Source organism: Sinohyriopsis cumingii, chromosome 8 (assembly GCF_028554795.1).
Source record: "Sinohyriopsis cumingii isolate HCF-2022 chromosome 8, ASM2855479v2, whole genome shotgun sequence".
NCBI classification, from domain to species: domain Eukaryota; kingdom Metazoa; phylum Mollusca; class Bivalvia; order Unionida; family Unionidae; genus Sinohyriopsis; species Sinohyriopsis cumingii.
This window is the reverse complement of record NC_142968.1, coordinates 40,067,190-40,090,536: the sequence shown is the minus strand read 5'-3', so window position 1 is coordinate 40,090,536 and position 23,347 is coordinate 40,067,190. Positions and strand designations below refer to the sequence as shown.

Here is a 23,347-nt window from a genome sequence, read left to right as displayed (position 1 = left end):
GAATACTGGCCGCCATGTATAGCCTATCGTGTGCTGAAAAATGGCGTTAAACCCTACAACAACAACAACAACAGCCAGGTGTCTACCAAAGTATTTACAAAACACTCGTGCTTCTATTAGCTGAACTAATATCAAGACTTAACATCTTTTCTTATCAACAAATTTATAAAGTTCCATACACCAGGCATATGCCGGAAGGTTTTTTTGTCATTACCACCTACGTATAAATTACATTACTTTACCGTGTTAGAAACAGCAGATGTAACTTGATGGCAAAATGCAGATGCGTATCGACAAACATTCTGTGAAAGTGGCGGGCGTGATAGCATAAGAGATATACCAGACGACATTGGTGAGCAATATTTGGCATATGAAACAACACTGAGACAGAGACAGAAAGCGAGAGCATTTAGTAAAAACTCCTACGTTGATGATGTAAAACTTTTTCGTGTCGGGAATGAAGAAATTCAAGTAAAATGCAGGATATTTCGGAGTCAGCGCAAGAGCGAAGAACCGCATAAAACTATCATGGCAATCGATACTTCAAAGAAACGAGTGACTGAAGCTCTATGCAGCTGTAAATCAGGGTAAGTGTCAGAAACCTTTCGATTGTATATTTTTTATAAGAAGGCTGCTTTTTAAATAGGAGTATCTAGTGTATTCTGGTTTTGGTGATAATGTGTCCGTATTATAGATCAGCTGATTCAGTGCTATATGCATGTATTTTGTGTACATGTACACAGTCTGTGCTGACCTGTGTAGTATTATGTAGAGTTGAATTTTTTAAAGTATTTGTCAAATAAATGTTTCAGTTTCCCTGATACATATATTAAATTTTATTTTATGTTGAAGTGGTAAAATTACAAAAGGAGCATAAATTAGACAGCAATAGACAATGTATATATACAGTTCTTTTTATGTATAAAATGACCTTCATGTATGTGCCCCGTTTGTTATCAGTGTACCATTGATTTTATTTTGTCAGACTAGCCGATTAATTTTTTCTTTCTGTGACGTTTTCAGAATTTCTGGCCAGTGTGCCCATGTTCTCGCACTTTTAATGACCCTCAAAGACTGGATTTTGGAAGGGTTTAAAGATGTACCTGCACAACCATCATGCACAACTTTGCCTCAGCAATGGGACAAACCGAGAGGTGCAAAAATACAAGCTGAGCCAGTCTCGACTACGGTCATTGCCAAACCAGGAAATATAAACAGGAAGCGGAAGCCACTTACTGCATTGTTTGAAGACGATAGGTAATAAAACATGTTTTTACATTTGGTGCAGCAGCAGAGAGGGCAAACAGACCCAAGAATTCCGACAAAAAAAAATAAAACCTCCATGGAAATCTAATCCGCAGAAAGGTCTAGATTTTTACAAATAAAAGCTTCCTGGGAGGTTTTTATTTTTGTTGAAACCAACCCTATCAATGAAACCTTAGTTCTAAAAGGTAGCTGAAAAATAAAGTATTCTACGTGTTTATTTATTTTTTGTTTCCTCTACTGGACGACCAACATTGGTAGGCGCCCTCTCTGCTGCTATATTAATTAAAAAATTGTTATATCAAACTAATGGTGCATCCAGAATCTCATACTGCAAGAATAGCACGAGAGAGACTAGAAGCAATTAAAAAATTTCTCCCCGTACGAGATTCATTTAGAGAAAATCCACAAGCGCGGCAAGAAGCACAAATTGGGTACGAAGAGGACACTAAAAGACTGTTTAAACCCGTCACTGCAGCTACTGAGAAAGTTACAACAGTCATCAAAGAAGATATTCTTCCGGTATCAAAACAAACAGCAGAACAAGCTGAAAAAATAGCAAAAAGAACTAAACAGACAAAGAAGATTTTACGAGATCTTCCAACTGATATAGCTGCGGCTCAACCTCCTGTTGGTGAAGAAATACTTGAAGGTATTGGAAAACTTCGTACTGAAGTCGCCGACGTGAGAAAAGAACTTGCACCTAAACCCAAACCAATAAAAGAAAACGTAGAATTGATTGCAAGATTTAAGGAAGGGTTTGTCGAAGATATTAGAAATACTAAAAAAGAAAAATTACCTGAAAAAATATTAATTAGTATATTTAATAAATCTGATATTTTAAAACCTCGTCATGAAAAAGTAAGTGATGATAATCTTATTAAATGGATATATCGCATATATAGAAACAAAAAACAAGCTAGATATGATGATTTAGAATATAGAACTCTTGATGAAGAAGTAAAAAAAACTTTATAGAGAGAGGCTGGAACAACTAGAACAAGAAAAACTCTCCCAGTATCAACTTCCTCCACCTTTACAACGTAAAAAGATTTCTGCGCCGGTAATGACATTTACACCAGTAGATTCACCATGTGGATTTAAATGTGATTTGCCTGGCACATCCCAGGTCACCACTGAAGTATCTTCTCCGGTAATGCAACCACCAGTATTTAAAACACCTCAAGATAAACCTAAAACAGGATCTGGTTTATGTCCTGATAATATCATTAATGATGTGTCGCGGTTAGAAGTTCTCATAGGAGGAAAACGAGCTGGAAATAATTCACCAGAAATAATTAATGAAGCATCTGATATTTGTCGGCGATTATTTCAAGGTGGTATCATGGATGTCGGCGTTTACCGAGAACTTATCGATGAACTTGTTGATGACTAGTTGTTAGATAAATAGCAAATTAAATAAGATGATAGTACACAATAATCATCGTAAACCCATACAGGTCAGAGCGGTAAACTCACGATTACCAATCTACAGAGCTACTTACGGAGATGGACTTGGTATTGTTATTCAGGGATTATTTACAAGGATGGCTCCAAAAGCAGTACCTGTTGCAAAACAATTATCGATGAAAGCTATTGATATTGTTCGTGAAAAAGCTCCTGGAGCAATTGTCAATGTTGCTGGTAAGGCGTTCTCGGCGATCAAAGAAAGACTAGCACGATTATTGCGACGAAAACAACAACCGGTAAAATTACCAAGTACTGAAATTATGCGCGCAGACGTAAGTAAAATAATAAATCAGGCTGCAAATAAAAAACTAGCGGAATTATCTGAAGAAGTAGAAAGAAATATATCAAATTTAATAGCAGGAAGCGGTCTTCGTCGACGATGATTTAGATCATCATTTGGAAAAATGGTAATTATAATAAAAATGTTCAAGCGCGAAACAAACACAGTATTAAATATGAATCGGTACGTGATTATCAATTTTATTCCTATGACGCAAGACAACCAAATCAGCGGGGGAGAATCGAATTACAGGTTCAGGATACAAGTAGATATTTTTTACCCGCTGATTCGTTTATTGAAGTAGAAGGTAGACTTGTAACGAATATTGTAGCTAATACGCCATATGGTGCTAATTTACGTGTTGGTTTTGTCAACAACGGAATTATGGCGTTGTTTAATAGCGCCACATACGTGATTGATGGAAAAAATATTGAATCAATTCAGAAGGATGTTGATGTTGCTACAACAATAATTGGTCTAGCGAGATATTCTGATGATTACACAAGATCAGCCGGTCCAGCAATGATGTTTGCCAAGGATATTACTGACAACGCTGATCATGTTCAATATGCTAAATTACTGACACCACGAAATACTGCAGTTGATCCACAACCAGATGATTTTGAACATGTAGCCAGACCAGCAGGTGAATTTGATATTATAAAAAGTGTTAACGCAACTTACAACTTTGGGTTTGCAACACGCCGAGCAGCTTTGTCAGAAGATGATAGAACTTTTTCATGTGCAATTCCATTGTCTCATATCTTTGGATTTTGCAGAAATGTTAGAAAGGGCATCTTTGGAGCTAAACACACAGTTGCGCTCGTAAGAAAAGGTGATGATAATGATGCAATCTGGCGAGGTAATGGTGTTGCTGATGGTAAAGTAAATATATCAAAGCTTTCATTGTGGATGCCAGTAATGACTCCATCTATTGCTGAAGAACAAAAATTACTCTCTTTTATGGATCAAGGCGGTAAATCATTGTTATCATGGTTGACAGTAACCACAGATGCTATTCAAAGTTCTATTAATGGTTTATTTACATGGCATATAGCATCACAGCAAGGTGTCTCTGCACCACGGCATATTTTTATTGCGCTGCAGGATAATGCTCGGACGAATAATCAAGAACGTTCACATATGATATTTGACAAATTTGGAGTTAATGAAGTTTCCTTGCGGATAAACGGACAACAAGAACCAACTGAAGATATTCAACTAAATTTTGGTCAAAATCACGTAGCGCGTGCATATCATCGTTTGAATTCATTTATGGGACGTGATCAAAACGTGGATACTGGGCTGCAAATATCACAAATAGATTTTACAACATTATATCTGATTTATTATTTTTCGCTGGAGCATCTTGATTTATCCAAGCAATCTGTCGTTGATATACACTTTCGAGCTCATGTTACTGAACCTCCTCCTGATATAGCTGGTCCACCCATTATTCGCGGAACCTACAAAGCAATCGCGGTTATACTTAGTGACAAAGCGATGTTACTTGAAGGTGGTAGTGGTCGAATGAGAGTCGTTGATGCACCAGTGGAAAATCTTTAATCATGTTATTTGGAAAAATATATTTATATAAAAATGTCGTATGGTCATGTTAATGTCACTCTGACTCCTGGTCAGGTCAAAAAGCTTCAATCAAAAAACGCCAACAAATGCGGAACTAAAATATATCTAAAACGAGATCAGATTGGTGGTGGTCCAAATAAATTATCGTTGACAAATAATCAGATTAAACATTTCAATAAAGCCCTAGAGTCAAAAACCGGAGTTCAATTCCATCTTTCTCCGAGCGCCATCAAGGACATGGTTAAAACGGGTGGTATATTTCCACTTCTTGTGGCTATTTCAGCATTAATAGCTGCTGCTGCTGCAGCCGTAGCAAAAGCAGCCGCATTAGGTGCTGTTGGAACAGCAGCTGGAATGGCTCTAAAGAAAGCAACAGGAAAGGGATACAAAAAAAAAAGGGACGCGGTCTAAGATTACCGGGATCTCGCTGGGGAAGAGGTCTGAGGCTTCCACTTTAGATATTCCAGCATCAAAGTTTGATTTACTTGATGTTGCTAAAAAATTAAAAATAAAAGCCTTTAGAGGTGTTTTTATGCGAGATCAATTGCCGGACCGACCAAATAAACTCGAAACAGGTATTATTAATCTCGACTCGAATTCGGGACCCGGTACTCATTGGGTATCATACGCGGTTGATCCACGTGGAATCGTTTATTTGATTCCTACGGGTTAGCTCCACCACGTGAGTTTATCAAGTTTGTTGCACCACTTCACGCAAGAACCTCTGGTTCCAAAGTTTGGTATTCAACGCTACCCACACAAACAATGACAGATCCGCCAATATGTGGCCGTGAAGTAATTAATGTACTTAACGCTATATCAAAATCATCCAAACCGCCACATAAAGTCGTGCATGATTATACAAGCAACCGATTCGTTTTAAACAGATCTTAAAATATAATGGTTGATATTTACGGAAGATCTTCTACCAGTAAGAAAAAAAAATCCGACGTTGATCTGTCAAAGTACGCAACTAAAGATAAACTCGCTGATATCATGAACATGGCTGGAGTTGACCCAGATGAGGTTGTTATTTTTCAGGATCGATATGGTAAACTAAAAACGAGCAACATCAGATGGAATGATATAATTCGACGAGTACTCGGTGCAGTTACGGATAATATTCCTGTGTTTACTGACAGCGGCAAAATCAGGGATTCAAGTATATTGTTTACAACCATCAGAGATGAAATTGCAAAAAATGTTGCTAATCGCGTGAAAAACACCGGCGATATAATGACGGGTGAACTCAGCATGAACGGAAATAAAATAGTAGTTTTAAGAGATCCAACATCCGACGAAGACGCAGCAACAAAAAAGTACGTTGACGTCAACTACAACATCGTAGATGGTAAATTATCCACGCTGCGGGCCGAGTATGACGCTCACGTAGGCGCTTTTGGAAGATTTCGAAGAAACTTTCAAAAAACCGATGAATCCATAGATAAATTCTTTGGAACTCCGCACTCCGTTGACATAAAACTTTCTGATATCAAGACGAACATCGACACGATCAAACAAACACAGCGGGATATCGTAGCAGGCATTCCTGATAGCGTTAACAAAACCAGTTTAATTAAAATTCCAGCCGGAATAACTCCTGGGCATATTACAAATATCGTATACACGGTGTCATCTGGATTCGCAACATGGTCGCAGCAAAATAAAACTATCAGATATACCGCAACAGTCACTGGCGTGTACAGGCTGTCTGTGTTTAGTGCTGCAAAATTTGAAATATTTACAACGTATCCATGGCGTCATTCAACTGATAAGTTTTCCGGGGTTGTATCTGTTATATTAAATAGCGGAAGTGAAGAAATTTTTATTCTGGAAGCAGCTGATAAGAAATTAACCGCAACATCTTACTAGTGGTGTTTGGAATTTGTAGCTGAAACACCTCAGTTATTTACTGCATAAAAATATATGGATGGTGCACAATACAGGTACAATCAAGCGCGTGAATGGCAGGCAGCATTAAAAGATCGAGTCGAACAGTATACAGTAAAAGTAAAAAAATATCGACCACGATTAGTTATCGTGGACGTGATTGTTTATTCAGTATCCACTGTTGTTGCTGCAACAGGTGTTATATTATCAGCGGTGACAATGATGGCACCAGTAGCCGTAACTATCTGTATTTCAACAGCAACAACAATTGCAGGTGTGCTCAGTATCATTGCAAAATAAATGTGCACCTGCACGAATGAAAAAGTATCCAATTACATAATAAAATTACACACAACGACGGTAGCATACTCGAAATTATCCTCGCTGTTATCAGCGAGTCTCAGTGATGGAATTATATCTGATTTCGAGTTTTCAATGATGACTGAAATGTATCACGAAGGTATCGGTATTAAAGATACAAGTACTAATAATGACAGAATTACTTCAGCAGATCGTGACTAATACAACTCCACCAAAGATAACGATGATCTCGGTAAGTTCAACTAATCCTGAATTTAGTATTAACTTTCCTACTGCATTTTCAGTAAAAGAAATAGCACTGGCTCAATTACGGGTATATTACAGCTGGCCAAATATCAGATCAAAATCATTTAATGGTACACCAGCAAATAATTCGCTTGTATTTGCTAACAAGAACATACCAGATGGTACTCCTGACTGGATAGCTGTTGGAATACCCACTGGTAGTTATGAGATTGAAGAGATCAATGAAGAATTTCAACGTAGAATAAAATCAATAACCGGAAAAGAAGCAAAAATATCGATTAACGTTCATGAGCCGACTCTGTCCTCGACGATTGAAATACACTCTCCTGATTATGCCGTTGATATTTATCAGTCCACGATAAGATCCGTACTAGGTTGGCCGGATGTTCCCCCAGTGTATGAGGGACCAGCAGAACCGAAAAATTCTGATTATATCACAGATGGACAATCATATCACGAAATTGATACAGTGTATAAAAAAACGTTAATTGATACAAAAAATTCAAAGGCTGGTGATACATTTTATGATTTCCCTGATAGAGATATATTTTCTTGGACATTTTTGTTTGAAAAAACAGAATTCAGAACAGTTGCCCTAGTTGGTATTAGCACAGTTGAACTTGCTAAATATTTTACAGAAATTAATAAACATCATAAGCAACAACTAGAGCAGCTACAACAGTACTTTCAAGAACATCTTTTTGATATAACAAGCTCACGCAAAGAAATCATTACGCGTATAGAAATATTAAATCAACTTGTATCCGACATGGAATATCTTAACCAGCGATTAATTAATGCAGTAATTAATGCTAAAGCAGACTACTGTGGCAAAAAGAAGTTTTTAGACAAGTATAAAATAAAGGAAGCTGATCTACCAAATTTTAAATTCTCCGGATATAACGCGAATGAACTAAAAAATCACTTAACGATCTCATCAACGAAAACTTCCTTAAAATACTCGATGCATGGAGAAAACTAGCACCACCTCCAACTGTTCTTAGACATAATAATGATCCACATGGCGGCGGCAGGTACGTATCTCCGGGAATCGTTAATATAACCAGCACGATCGTGGTCAGTCTGGTTTGTGACGTAGTCGATGGTAGCTATCAAATAGATCTCAGAAAATCAAATCAAGCTCAACAGGGATATATTTTATATACATTTACACCACAAGTATCCCCTGGAAGTTTAATCGTGCAAGAACCAACTAATCCTGTGTATCTGCGGTGTCACAATAATATGTTAACACGAATAAATTTTAAGCTCACAGACCACCTTAATCGCTTAATTGACATACTTGGAGAAGAGCTTGTGATAAATCTGGATGTGAAATCTTAATTAATCCAGTAAATATTATATAATGTACCAGCACGTGAGGGTTTTTATACATGACAAAGAAGTACTTGAAAACGCCATCAGAACAGTGTTTTCACAACCTTCAAACACAGAGCAATTTAACGTTAATTTAGTTATTGATGAATATGGAAGTGAGGATTTCTTATTAACACAAGAACAGTTAGATGAACTCCGTCGAGAACATATTATCGAGATCATTTGTAACAGAGATCAGATTCTAAATTATACACACTCCTGTATTAAACTCGATCAACTTAAAAAATTATATTTCAGAATAAATAAATAAATGTAAGGGTTAATTAATCACTGATGGGATAAATTACACAAATTAATCAATTTTGTATAATCTGAAATAATTTATTATTATTCTGAAATATTTTGTTTTTTATGAATCAATCTGATGGGGTGGTTGGTACTTAAAATTACACAAATCAATCAGTTTATTAATTCTGATGGGGTGGTTGGTATTTAAAATTACACAAATCAATCAGTTCCTTAATTCTGTTGGGGTGGTTGGTACTGAAAATTATTCAGATTAATCAGTTTTCCCAAAAGTACTACCAAAAAAATATTTTATTATTATTCTGAAATGTTTTTATTATTATTCTGAAATATTTTATTTTTTATGAATCAATCTGATGGGGTGATTGCTACTCAAAAGTATACAAATCAATTAATTTATTAATTCTGATGGGGTGGTTGGTACTAAAAATTATACAAATCAATCAGTTTATTATTTCTGATGGGGTAATTGGTACTGAAAATTATGGAAATTAATCAGTTTATTAATTCTGATGGGGTGGTTGGTACTGAAAATTATGTGAATTAATCAGTTTTCCAAAAAATGCTACAAAAAAATATTTTATTATTATTATGAAATATTTTATTATTTATGTAAATTAATTAATTTATTAATTCTGATGGGGTGATTGCTACTTAAAAGTATACAAATCAATTAATTTATTAATTCTGATGGGGTGATTGCTACTTAAAAGTATACAAATCAAATGATTTATTAATTGTGATGGGGTGATTGCTACTTAAAAGTATACAAATCAATTAATGTATTAATTCTGATGGGGTGATTGCTACTTAAAAGTATACAAATCAATCAGTTTATTAATTTTGATAGGGTGGTTGCTACTCAAAAGTATACAAATCAATCAGTTTTTCAAAAAATATTTTATTATTATTCTGAAAGATTTTATTATTATTCAGAAATATTTTATTTTTTATGTAAATTAATCAATTTATTAATTCTGATGTGATATACATGATGAGGGAAATTAATCAGATTTTATATTTCAGAAATAAAATATTTCAGACAGGGTTGCTTTGGTCGTTACCCGTTGACATAGTTTTTCTTAAGTATCTTATGCGGGTACTGAGTTTTTTTTTTGTTTCGTACTCGCTGGATAATCCCGATCTGACCTTTTCTACTGCGACAGCAAGAGGAATAAATTCATTTACTTGATCATCGTTTACCATAGCTAGTGATTGAAACATAGCTGCCTGAATCCGCTTTATGAACTTATATATTGAGATGATAAAACATACTTATTTTCATTTTTAAGTTCTTCTAACGTTTCAAAATCAAACATTATTTTTTCAGGATTTAGTTCATCAGATATATTAATTCCGTTTTCTTCTAGTTTTTTAATAACAGAAATAATGTCTTTGATATTTTCATGGTTCATTATATAATATATAAATCTTTAAAATAAAAAAAAAAATTATTCCTATAGAACCCCTAGCGAGTGTTTAGCGAGTTCGTCGGGATGTTTCAAGGACGGCACAACATATACAATGAATATATACAATGAAATGGATATATACAATGAATGACGAGCCCCTAATCGAGTGTTTTAGCGAGCTCAGATTATGGATATATACAATGAATGACGAGCCCCTTTCGCGCGTTTTAGCGAGCTCAGGACAGTACAAACATATAACTTAATTAAGGACAGTACAAACATATAACTTAATTAAGGAAATGAGTATATACAATGAAATGGGTATATACAATGAGTGAGTATATACAATGAAATGGGTATGTACAATGAAATGGATATATATAATGAATGAAGGACAGTACAAACATATAATGAATGAAAGATAGTACAAACAAATACGCTCAGCAGACCCACCCCCAATAATCAGCCCGTGGGTGATACGAAAATATGTATCAACCACCAGTTGATATGTGGTTGAGGGTTCTGCTGAGCGGAGGTTTTTTTTTGCGGTGCCCCCCAATTATTATAAAATCGCAATTATGCGCACCACCGACAGTTGTCAACCATAGGGATTCGATCCTTGACCGCGACCGTCACAGTCCAATACGATACCGATTGATCTATCGAATCATCTTACAAACATATGTTTCGGAAATTAATATATAGTTAAGGTACATATATTTGCACTAAAACAACGGTTTCTGAATAATAATAGTTTCTGCATTTAAATATCTGTTTCTACATTAAAGTAACGGTTTCTGTATTATAACAACGATTTCTGAATATATCTGTATTATAACAGCGTTTTTCGTAACAGACTACAAATACAAACCTGCGATTGTAAATGCAGCGTGTTCTGCCTATATACAACTACCTGCGGATCAATAACAGCGGTTCCAAACAGATTGTAAATTACCCTGAGTTCTCGTAACAGATCTAAAAATAACTCCGCTCTGTTGTATGATGGGAAAATACGTTTATATATTAAAAACCCTAAATATACTTCTACGAGTAATTAATTACGACGTAAATGGTTAAACTGACTAATTACGATCATAAAAAAATCAGAAATCTACGAATACAGAAGTAATCTCCCTTTCGCATAATCAAAAATTCAGTAGTGTATAGGGGAAATACTGTGACATAAATTAAATAATTAATTGGAGGTAGTGATAATAGTTAACAAAATTGGAAGGTGATTTTTTGTTTATATTTACTGGAAAAAACAGATCTGGTTATATTTTCTGCGATAAATTGTACCAAACGCGGATTAACATTAAAGTATTTCGCAGCCGCGGTCATATACTGAAATTCAATTTCTTCACCGGTTTCTATGCTTGTAGACTTTACTACCCTCTTTCCGATTGTTTTACATCTTCCAGTATTACCACGTGTATTATTCTTATTCTCACTTGGTGCGACAACTCGAAGGTTGGATAAACGATTATTTTGAGGATCCCCGTCAATATGATCAATCACAAGACCATCTTTGATCAACCCCTTGTGACACTCGTAAATGAAACGATGACAGAGATAAGGTTTCTTCCCAGCAGTAAACATTAGATAACCACGATTATTAACATTACCAACCGGCCTTTTCAACCTACAGTGTCTGATGACACCATTAATATTTGATTCGTAATTCTTGATGACAGGATGTGGGACAAATTTAATTTGCTCCATTTATACAATAATATTATTTGTTTAAATCATTGTTTGTCTGAAATCTTGATATATAATCCTCCACGGATTTTATGGCGTTTTCACTATTATTATTTTTTTTGTCATAATATCTTTTAAGTTCTCTGAACCGTTTTTCGCCGCACTTTCCACATAATTCTGTTTTTCCTCGCACAACAACACCACATCGCAGACACTGTATTGGTTCTAGACTTCCTAGCCGTATAGTTTGTAAGTGCATCCAACAATATTCCTTTCTGCAGGATTTATTGCATCGATTTACTGAACCGATCATGAGCCATTTGCATTGAGACATTGTATATATAATATTCTTTATTTAAATATTTGTTTTAATTAAACGAATTCGAAAAGTTATCCCAAACTAGGTCTTCTAAATATAAATTTAATCTCGACAGATTATCTCCTAACTTACCAGTGCGAGATCTAGTTGATCCGAAAAACAAAAGTTTGATCTTGAAAATTCACGATGCCAAGAAAGAATTTTGCACAGATGGTGCATCTCATGTATGGTCAACGTTCAAGATTATTCGCAATACTGTCAAGGACGCTACAGTGAATGACAAACGAGCGGAAACTATCATTAATTACATCGCTGAGTACGAGGGTAATCAAAAATATTTCTTCAGAGTAAAATTTGTTGTATTAACAGAAACTGATAGTTGGATTATCCGTGACAAATATGATCCTGTCCTTGGTAATAATAAAATTGCCATATTAAGCAAAAATTCCAGACCGGGTCTATTAACTGGTATTGATAAACCGTATTATAAGCAAGCGTATCCTGTAACAGCAGTTATTTATGGAATCTATGAGATAAATAAAAAAAACCAGCGTTGATAAACTGACACCCATGAAATTTTCAAAAATAAATTGTGGAGCCGAACGAGTAATAGAACACTTTACAAACGCAATGAGTGGAAATGGATTAACTGATTTAAGACGTGAATAAATAAACTTGTGGGCTGATTTAGTTAAGGATACCGGTGCTACAATAAAAGATGTTGCTGAGTTAGGAAAAATATTAAAATTTCCAATAAAAGTATCATCGATAACGGGAGAAATATTATACGAATCGAAATATAAATCGAAAGGAGCTCCAATAAATAGTATTGCTCATAATGCGCACGCATGGACCAGCGCAGTAACAGTATTTCCACGTGATCGAACTGTTAGATTTTACCCCTCAGATATGGGGGGAGGCATGTTTGATTTTATTAACGAAATAAGTAAAAACGATCCTGTATCGGTATGGTTATTTAAAAGTAATGAGGAAGGTGGATTTGATCAGTTTGTTAGTCCAAACGGTGAAATGTATCGAACAGAATCTCTCCACAACGAGATGAAACATCTCGCGGAGAAGTTTTTAGAGTGCAAGCACGCGGAAAATACTGACAAATTACTAACTAATTGTTTTACCGTTCCATCTGTTGCGGCTCATAATGCCAGAGAAAAAAATTTATGGAAACCAACACAATTTGATTTACTCGAGGAAGTACGCGCAAGTTGCGTCGAATATGGAGATGGCGGATTGTGGAATACCAAGTATAATTACAATGATGTTATTTCGGTTGATATGGTTGCATGTTACCCGGGAAGTTTTCTAGGATACGGAGATTGTTCTGTGTACTTTAAAAGATTTGGTCACCCAACAAACGAGATGACGCGAGTGGCAATTAATGGACCATTACCTGATTTTGATCTGACTGGATTCGCTTGTGTTGAATCATTCGAGTTTAACGAAAATCTTCACAAGATTTGTTATGTTTAGTTTGGTAGACATTTTTGTGGAAAACGTTGGGCGCCTATAGTTTTATTACGATATATGCTAGATTGTGCGATACTGACATCGTTGGTGGTTAGTGAGGCAATTATATCATATCACGCGCAGACCGAAGTTTGGTTGCCCATGCCAGATTCTATCAGTCTCGATGAAGTTATTAAGGAATTTAAGGAAAAATGTCCTGGTGTTTCCGAAGATGATATTACCAAAGAAGCTCCTAAAATTCTCGAGATTAAACTCAAAACCGCAAAAGATCTCGGTAGAAAAATTATAGGTAAATTTACTCAAGGTGGTGGATATGATCATAAAAGACATTACGCACGATTAATTCTAGATGATGCCGAGTACGATTTTATAATCGCTGATACAACAGCGAGAGATATATTTGTAAATCGAGAAAGTGTTTATTTATCCGACGGAACAAAATTGGGTACGATCGTTAGTTACTTAAATGATGTCTCCCCACAGTATACTCATCTAAGATCTTCTATGTTGGCTTATGTTTCTATAAATTTATTATCGATGATTAATAGATTTCCTGAGACCGCAGTCAGATTCGCAACAGATTCGTTTTATATTTCGAGTAAATATTTAGAGTCTGTTATGGAATTTATAAGTAGTGATGAACGATGGATTTCGTGGAGAATAAAAAAAGAAATATTACACAATTATACAGAATCAGCAGATGTTCCAATGAGAGATTTTTATCGTAAGGGTGATAAAATATCAGAAATGTCGAAAGCGCCGCTGGTGAGTGATCCAATAACTAGATATAAGACAGTATATCTCAATGGACCTGATGGATGCGGCAAAACGACTCGTGCAATTAATATTTTTAGAAATTCAGATATGATCGTGCTGACACCCACACACAGACTTGCACGAGAGATGAAACAACGGCAAGTACAATCGTGCACGTATCATAGTTTCTTTCGGTGGCGCGGGGATACATGGACTCCTGAACGAATAGGAGAAAAATATATACCTAAAATAATTATTTGGGACGAGATATGTACGGTGTCATTGGATACATTAAAAATGTTTCTTGATTGGCTGTTGACGAAAAATACCGCTATAATAATGTGTAGCGATCATGGTCAACCGCCGCCTTTTGTTGGACCATCTCTACATGATTGGCAAAAAAAAATTTGTTGATTATTACGAAGAAATAGATGATGATCCAAGAGCTCTTGATGCAAATTTAAAGGAGTTTAAACAATTAATCAGATTACAATCAAACAAAATTCAGTGTGAAATAATACGCGGAGTGATCTCAGAGACCTCAATGAACGATTTTTTAAATTTATGGAGACCCAACGATTTGATAGTAGCAAGCAGAAAAATAATCAGAGTTATTCAGCTGCATAAAGAAAAATATTCAGAATTGCTCGTACCGTTGTGCTATAGACCATCAGATACACGAAAACATAATATTAATGTTGATATTCCAGGGCAGACTGAGAAACAAAATCTCGTATTAAATGATATTGTCGCTGTTGATATCAGTATGGTCGAAGATGCATTACGCGCTGACAAATCTCCATGGGTGTTGGGATACGCTATGACGATTCACTCGTCTCAGGGATTAACTATTTCTAATACACGAGTCTGGATTGTAGACGATCGTATTGAGTGGTCAAATTTAGTCTATTTAGCGGTATCAAGGTTTAGAAAAATATCTCAGTTACGGAGAATTATAATTCCTGAAATCGTTAATACATTTAACATCATCGATGATGATATAATAAGAAAAAAATTAATCGGATACAAACAATCTGATAACAAAAATAAACGCGACTTTGATCTTGATGTTGAATTTATTATTGAGTCAAAACAGCGGCACAATAATCATTGCACAAGTTGTATTTGTATAATGCTGTGGAGGTATTCGAAAAATGATTCAAGACAATTTACCGTAGACAGAAAAGATAATATTCGGGGTCATACACGAGAAAATGTGATGTTGACCTGTCTCGAGTGTAATCGACGCAGAGCCGCTAGTTAAGTGATCGCGGTGGTAGTTGTGTATCCTCGGGAATTATTTGTAGTTGTTCACGTGTAAATCCACGTTGAGGAGCAACCGAATCTAATCTGTAGATTGCAGGTCTACCTGAGGATCTTGTCACGGTGGATATATTGTGTGTGGTAACACTCCAAATAGGATCAGTCGTTCTTTTTTACCACCTTCAAGTTAACCCGGTTCATATAAATATCTAACTGTAACATCACCCAGTATTTTTTGTTTTTCAATATTTATTTGCTGTATTGGTATATTTTTTTGTAATTGCATTAATGGGTTTCATGTTGGTTGTTCGTGTAATCTCATTATTTAATGCAGCTATCACGCTTGGTAATCTTGCCACTCATTCGCGAGTTCTTTAATCTTGAATAAATTCCTTCGCGTATTGATATCCAAATAACCGCTCAGCAAGTGTTCGATTAAATCGTTCAACAATTGCCTGATCACGGTGATTTGCAGTGTGCCCTCGTCGTATTTTGGTATTATGCTGTTTCATCAACGATGATACTGGACCAAGAAATTCCTTACCAGGATCAACCTGTAATAATTGTGGCCATCGTAATGGTCCTCGTTGATAAATTCGTTCAAACGCATCAGATACTTCAGATGATGTTTTCGTTGATAGCGGCTCTGCCTCTTTATACCTACTTGCAACATCAACAACAGTTAACGCGTACTTGTATGTTTTTCTACGTACAATATCATATGGTAAAAATAAAATATCTGCTTGATGAACTTCATTGTAAACATTAACATCGAAATACGCGTACTGAATTCGTTTCGGTGCTGGTAGGTAAATTTGCCATATCGCTTGCCTGGATAACCACGCTTCAGCAGTAGAATGTTTAACCGCTGCTGCATTAGCAAGTTTACTAATTGCTGCTCTGCCTCTCTGTGATGTTCTGTCGTATTGGGGTGGGGTTCTCCCAATATAATTAAATTAAATTAAATTGAAAGTTCCACCCTGGCTGGTTAGGTTAGAAAGTTAAATTAGTGATGATGTAGATTTACAGCTCTGAGCCCCCAGTCAGCAATGCCGACGGTTAAATTATAGAGAACACGAAGATGAAATTCAATCAATAACAATTTAATAAATGTGATAATTTAAAAACGATAACTTCCAATCACTCGTCTTTCCCTCGACCAAGTGACAGCCTAATTCATCCCGTGATTTACAGTGTGAGTTCGATTTTCCCCCTGTCCTTGCATCTACTCATCTATTTCTTCCCGCTGATTCTTCCTTCTTTCCGTTCCTCTAACTCCTTCTTTGTCTCTGTTTCCTCTCTTCTATCTCCTCCAGCTTTGCTCCAGACTTCAACTTCTCCTTTCTTCTCCTTTCCCTCTCTATTATCTCCTCCTCCAATTCCGCTCCCAGACTTCAACTCCACACTCTTCTTCCCTACTTTCCTCCGTCTCTCTATCCGAGACAACGGGACCAAACTTTAACTGGTCTGTCCCTCAAAGCTTCCTGTGAAAAACCACAAGGCGTTAACAAATGTTTTATCGAACCTCACCTCACACTATAACGACAATTAACCATCAGATAGCTGTCACTGTTTCGGCCACGCATGCATACACATCGAAATTCCCACACACTTCTTGCAGGGTAAACAATGGCGTAATAACACAGTATCAGCGAATTGTTATACAGACATCAATACATTGTGTCACGTCAATATATACACATATATATTTAATCTCATCGTACTACAATCTGACAAAATCAGACGCATGTCTGTACATTACAAATATTCAACAATGGCAAAATCTATAATCATATGAACATATGTGTTAGTCTACTATAAAATACCCACATAGTAAATTACAATATTAACTCTTACGACGGCTGGCAAGCTATATAATTCTTTACAAATATCAACTCATTTCTTCAAAATATGCAAACAAATTAACAAAACAAAGTAATTCTTCGTACTACGATTCTAGTACTAATAAAGTATACATACGACCTACAATTAAAATGCAGTCGCATTCCACAAAGACCGAACAAATATCTACCGACCTTTTGAAGCTTTCTGTACTTAGAATTTCCCGCTCTAAGATTTTCCCGCCAATAACGAATGGCTATTCAGAGTTACGCTAACCTCTTCTCTGGGTAATTTCTCTCAGCGAATTAACCTTTGCCGGAAAACGCAGGGATATCATTCTACCCAAATCAAGGTCTCCCCCATCTCGATTCTGATTGGGTGGCGCTGTGCTCCTGTCCAATGGTCTTAGCGGCCAGTTCAACCTGTCTGTCTGTTTGCAGGGGAAAGAAGTTAGGACACTCCCACTTCTTCAGGCAATTTCTTTTGATCTTGGAAACATTTCGACACCTAGGCGATACTTGGCTGTCTGTGACTTTGCAACTCCGATATCCGGTTCTTCTATTCTAGCCACAACAATCTTACATAACGGATTAGTGCTAGCCTTCGGCAATGTTCGACATCAAACAATGACCCGTCAGAATTACCTTGATTATACATGTTTCAAACTGGGTTACTCTGGGTCGGGGTAAACATGACACTCTCCAGTATCCTCTTGGACTATAATAAATTGATTCCATTATATATTACCAGCCCCTAGCGCTAATTTACTTTTCATCGCGGATCTTGCTAACCAATTAGCTAATTTTTCTTTGATATTTTTACTTTTTATAGAATTTAATGCATGAATTAATTTCACATCTGCAATATGCCTGTCTTGTAGATTTTCAGTTTTATCAGCTACATCATGAGCGTGACAAGCTCGATCAATAACGTTTACAGGATACTCACCTGGTTTTGGTTGATCTTGATTATCAAGCCTGATATCAAGTCTGGTACCAGGACCGCAATAATTGTATCCTGGTAGATGTTTTACTCCTGGGTATTTAGCCCATGGAGCACCTGGAAACTTTGACATCATCTTAGCAATATCACCACCGCGCTTATTAGGTAAAAAAAGAAAATTTCTTTCTACCGCACACAGAACATTTTCCACCATACGCTATTTTTTATTTTTTGTTGTAACCGTAGCTAAATCAGTAGTTGGCGTTTTAACTCTACAGCGTAAACAATATAAATTTATGTTATAAAATATATGGATATAATTGATTTCTCAGCAACTCGGCAGCGAGAGCCAGTTAAACACCACCCTGCGTTACCAAATTCTATCAGAATGATTATCATAGGACCATCTGGATCGGGTAAGACGCAATTATTACTTAATTTGATAATGAGATGGCTGAAATGGGATAAATTATATTTGGTAGCACCATCCATTGATGATCAGAGGTGTTATGATGTACTTAAAGATTTCAATCAAAACACAAGATTACTAGACGAAGATAATGATGTTATAGAGTTTATAACCGATATTAATGAAGCACCGAGCGTTGAAGTTTTAGACGGATTTATTAATAATTTAGTTGTGTATGATGATGTGATGCTAGATAAACAAACAAATCCAGCCAGGATATTTTCTCGTGGCAGACATAAAAATACAGATGTGATCTATGTTACTGAACGATACACACAAATACCAAAAGTGATCAGAGACAACTGTAATATTTTAGTTCTGTTTAATGGCGTAGACACACATACGCTACGAAATATTCATCAAACCTGGTGTGGTGGTGACATGGATTAAAATAAATTCAGAAATTTCTTTTCACGAGCGCAAGCTACTCCGCATGGATTTATAACAATAAATTTACACAATCCTAGAACAAGATATCGTGTAGGTCTTGATAAAATATTTGGATAGCAGCAGAGAGCGCCTACCAGTGTTGGCCGTCCAGTAGAGGAAACAAAAAATAAATAAACACGTAGAATACTTTATATTTCAGCTACCTTTTCGAACTAAGGTTTCATTGATGGGGGTGGTTTCAACAAAAATAAAAACCTCCCAGGAAGCTTTTATTTGTAAAAATCTAGACCTTTCTGCGGATTAGATTTCCATGGAGGTTTTATTTTTTTGTCGGATTTCTTGGGTCTGTTTGCCCTCTCTGCTGCTAGTGCATCTAAAACTCATATAAGCAACATAAATGAAAATGGCTTGTAGATTTTGTTATATATTTATTTCTTAATAATTATAAAAGGTGTAATCTTTCATTCAGTCAATAACATGACCGTGTCAATGCATTTAAGCAAGAATTTACGATGATGAATATACATTTTTGTGGTTTAATTATAGGAAGATACAACTGCGGGAAACAGACATAACATTTCTACAAAGTCTAAAGGGTTGTCCAATGTCATATATTGTGTCTTCTCCTGATCACACAATACAGACAGAACACGGCCCACAGAATATAGGCAGTCCTCTGTGTTATCATGTAAGTTCTTGTTCTTTCTACTTTATATACATGTGTCAGTCTTGAATGAGTAATGGCATAGAGCCAGTCAAGAAACAGCAACAAAACCAAACCTGATTCGCACATGCAATAAACACAAGTCCAGTCTATTGTCGATAATTTTAAACTTTTTTGCTCTTGAGATTGCTCGTTCCACATGGACACGGTGTGTGGTAATTTTCTTAGTCAATGCTACATCTGCTGCTGACATCTGACCTCCACCTGGTGCAAATGGGGGTATTATTAGTTTTAGCCCAAGTTCTTCAATTTCATCTTTAATTAAAAAACCTTTATCTACCATCACCCCATCACCTCTTATCAGTTTTCCACAGTCCAGCAACTGTTGCATTAATGGTAGCAAACCACACTGTGTAGTAATTTCTTTGTCTGAAATTGAGCCGGAAAACAACATAGATATAAAAATGAAAGATCCTTTTGGATCAATTCCAACAAGGCCTTTAAGGGTTGTTGCTGACTTGTAGTCAGAATAACACTGACTCTGACTTCTCAGGGCACTAGGCCTTTCCACTTTTAGTTCAGTACCATATAAAATGACAAAGGTTGTTGAAAAGTCCTCCTTGAATTTCAATGGCATTTGTTGCAACAACACTTCTCTGTCAGGCCAGATAGGAACTGATCCAAACCTGTAAAACATGAAGTTGATCCATGCTCGGAAAACGGCACCAACATTCTGTTGTGAAACTTGAAACAAATTGGCTAAATGTTTGAAGTCAAAATTCAAGCGTAACTTAATTAGTGTCAGCAGCAGTTGAGCTACCAAAGGCATGTTCTGAATGCTGGTTATAGTCCTTGGGAAGCTAAGAGGTATTTCAAATTCATCTGACACAAGGAATTTGAAAATGTTCATAAATTGTTCATAAATAAATCCGATATAGTATTTAAAGTTATCTTTCACATGGCTATCCCTCACTGTTGCTACTGTACAGTTATTCAATGTTAGCTCCCTTAGACATGTTTTCTCTTGTTTTTTCTCCACTCTTGTACTGTCACGCCTCAGTTCTTCATTAATAAGTACTTGCTGAGCAAGTTTCTCTGTCAATGCTAAGTTCTCTGCAGCCAAAGCAAGGAGATCCAACGCTGATGCACCTGAAAGGAGAAAATTTACCTATTCAGATATTCTCTAATGTATAAGAAAATTTGTACAACCTATAGTTTCAATTTGCTTAGTCATTTATATCAGTTATTCAACTGTCCAGTTTCAGATTCCATTAATAAAAGCTGTAGAAGTTCCAATACAACAGCATACAGACTGCGGAGATCTGGACTTTCCCAAAATAACAAATATTAAGATACCTTCTTCTGTGTTGGAAAACACTGACAAGTGGTCAAATCTAGCTTTGTCAGATGAAGAAGCCATATCGATAGAAAGGAATACTAGGGACCAGAATGTTTGTGACCAGTGGTACAAGGAGAGAGAAAGCAGAATAACTGCATCCAACTTTGGCAAATTTATGCTAAGAAAAGCATGTATGACAGAAAAATTCTTGAACAGTATTTTTAAGCCAAAGCCATTTAAATCAGCTGCCACAAGTTATGGTATTTCAAGCGAAAAAGTGGCAAAAACTACGTACATGAAGAAGACAAATAATCATGTACATGACTGTGGGTTCGTTGTGAACCCATTATTTCCATTCTTGGGTGCATCACCAGATGGAAAAATATGTAATGGTGGGCAGTCTGGAGTTCTGGAAGTGAAGTGTCCGTTTTCTATACGGGACTGGACTATTGTTGATGCCTTAGAGTCATATGAGAAGAAGGACACACTATTTCTTGAAAACTATGGAAGAGAAATTGTACTGAAAAGGAATCATTCCCACTGGTTTCAAGTGCAAGGCCAGTTGCTAGTCACTGGTGCAAATTGTTGTGATTTTGTCACATACACAAGACAGGACCTCCACATACAGAGGATTTTGCCAGATAAAACAGTGATGGAGGGTATATTGGAGAAGCCGTGTTCTGCATTCGCTTTTCATGCGTTTATTAAATGAAAGAAACATAAATAAATTACATGTACCGAGATTATAGTTTTCTTGTAAAGTGACATCGTTCTGCAGACTGACATCATTCTCTTGACTTGAATCAGCAACAGCCAAAAGTAGGTCTGTATTTTCTTCTGAACTAAAATAACACTGGCTTTGCTTTCAGTGGATTCAAATAAAGTGCTTAAATTCTGATTGAATTCTTTATTGTAATAATATGAATAATGGTAATGATCTTAAATTTATTAAAGGTGACACAAAGTCCTCGACTAATCTATTTTGCAGGCCTCTTAAAAAGGAACACAGTTATAATAGTATGCATATAGACATACCTGTATACACACTGCAAAATGCATATCTATCTATTCACTTTATTTCCTTCCTCTCTCACACCCACTGACACTTCTTCAAACATATAAAGCCATATAGTCAACATAGTGATTACAATTACAATTGTCATCCTCACTGAAATGCACATGCATCATGATCTTGAACTCTCTCATTTGAGTGGTTTATTTTTTGATATACTAAGCATCGATTTATTTTACACAATAATGTTCAACTTACACGTTTACACTGGATGGAGTTTTCCACCTTTTTCTTGGTGGAGGTCTTGCAGGTGTGTGTCGTGTTAGTATTACATCCGCTGGTACTGGGTCAGGGTATCTATCTGTGGGCTCTCCATCAGGGAAGTGCTAAAAATATGTATGATGTGCTTTATTCGAGTAAATCAATAAACATATTTATCTTCAAGGAAATTTACTTATAGAGTATATACTATACTCCCTGCCAACAGTTAGATGACAAAAAATACCGAGTTGCTGATGTGTCTAGAAGATCGAGACAATGATGCATTATTTATGGGACAAACCAACATTAAAATGTTAATGTTCAAACTTTAAAATGATGCACGATATAGTGCTTGTTCCACACACGATCGATATTTTGGTTTTTTTAAAAGGTTTTATTTTCTTTATATTAAATTATCGAAAGGACATGTTTTTTTACCTACCTTTGTGCAAACAAACATGTGGTAATTGCCATCAACTGTGCCAACGTTCAGCTGATCGTGCGGACGACCACACGCCTTTATCCATCGCTTGCACTTCTCTAACTTCTAAGTTACATTTTGGTTTCGGGAAAGGAATAAACTTAACTCCTCCATTTTGACGATCTGGATAACGAGTATCAGAATTGCAAAGCTCCCATTGACACCTCTTCACCATTGTGAATTGAAAAATTGCCGAACCGCTGCGAAATGTTTAAATATATACAATAGCCGGGTCGATATCGACAAAAGCAGCTTGTCGGAGGAAAATGGCGGACTTAAACAGTGTCTGGAGGTGTGTATAATAGCGCTC

At 36.1% G+C, this 23,347-nt stretch overlaps 1 protein-coding gene and 1 long non-coding RNA gene across 2 annotated transcripts; one reads left to right on the top strand and one right to left on the bottom strand.

Annotated features, from left to right (window-relative positions):
• Positions 1 to 362: 362 nt before the first annotated feature.
• Positions 363 to 22,178, top strand: LOC149793331 (uncharacterized). The gene is made up of 4 exons (XM_089967307.1): positions 363 to 587; positions 1,024 to 1,257; positions 19,827 to 19,968; positions 21,204 to 22,178. Exons 1-4 carry the CDS (start codon positions 529 to 531, stop codon positions 21,993 to 21,995), a joined length of 1,227 nt encoding a protein of 408 aa, XP_089823433.1. The 5' UTR covers positions 363 to 528; the 3' UTR covers positions 21,996 to 22,178.
• Positions 20,954 to 23,291, bottom strand: LOC149793330 (uncharacterized). Its single transcript, XR_016422766.1, has 3 exons — positions 22,999 to 23,291; positions 22,554 to 22,681; positions 20,954 to 21,093 (listed from the first exon to the last, which is right to left on the bottom strand). It is a non-coding gene; the product is annotated as an uncharacterized LOC149793330 (long non-coding RNA).
• Between the last annotated feature and the right edge of the window lie 56 nt (positions 23,292 to 23,347).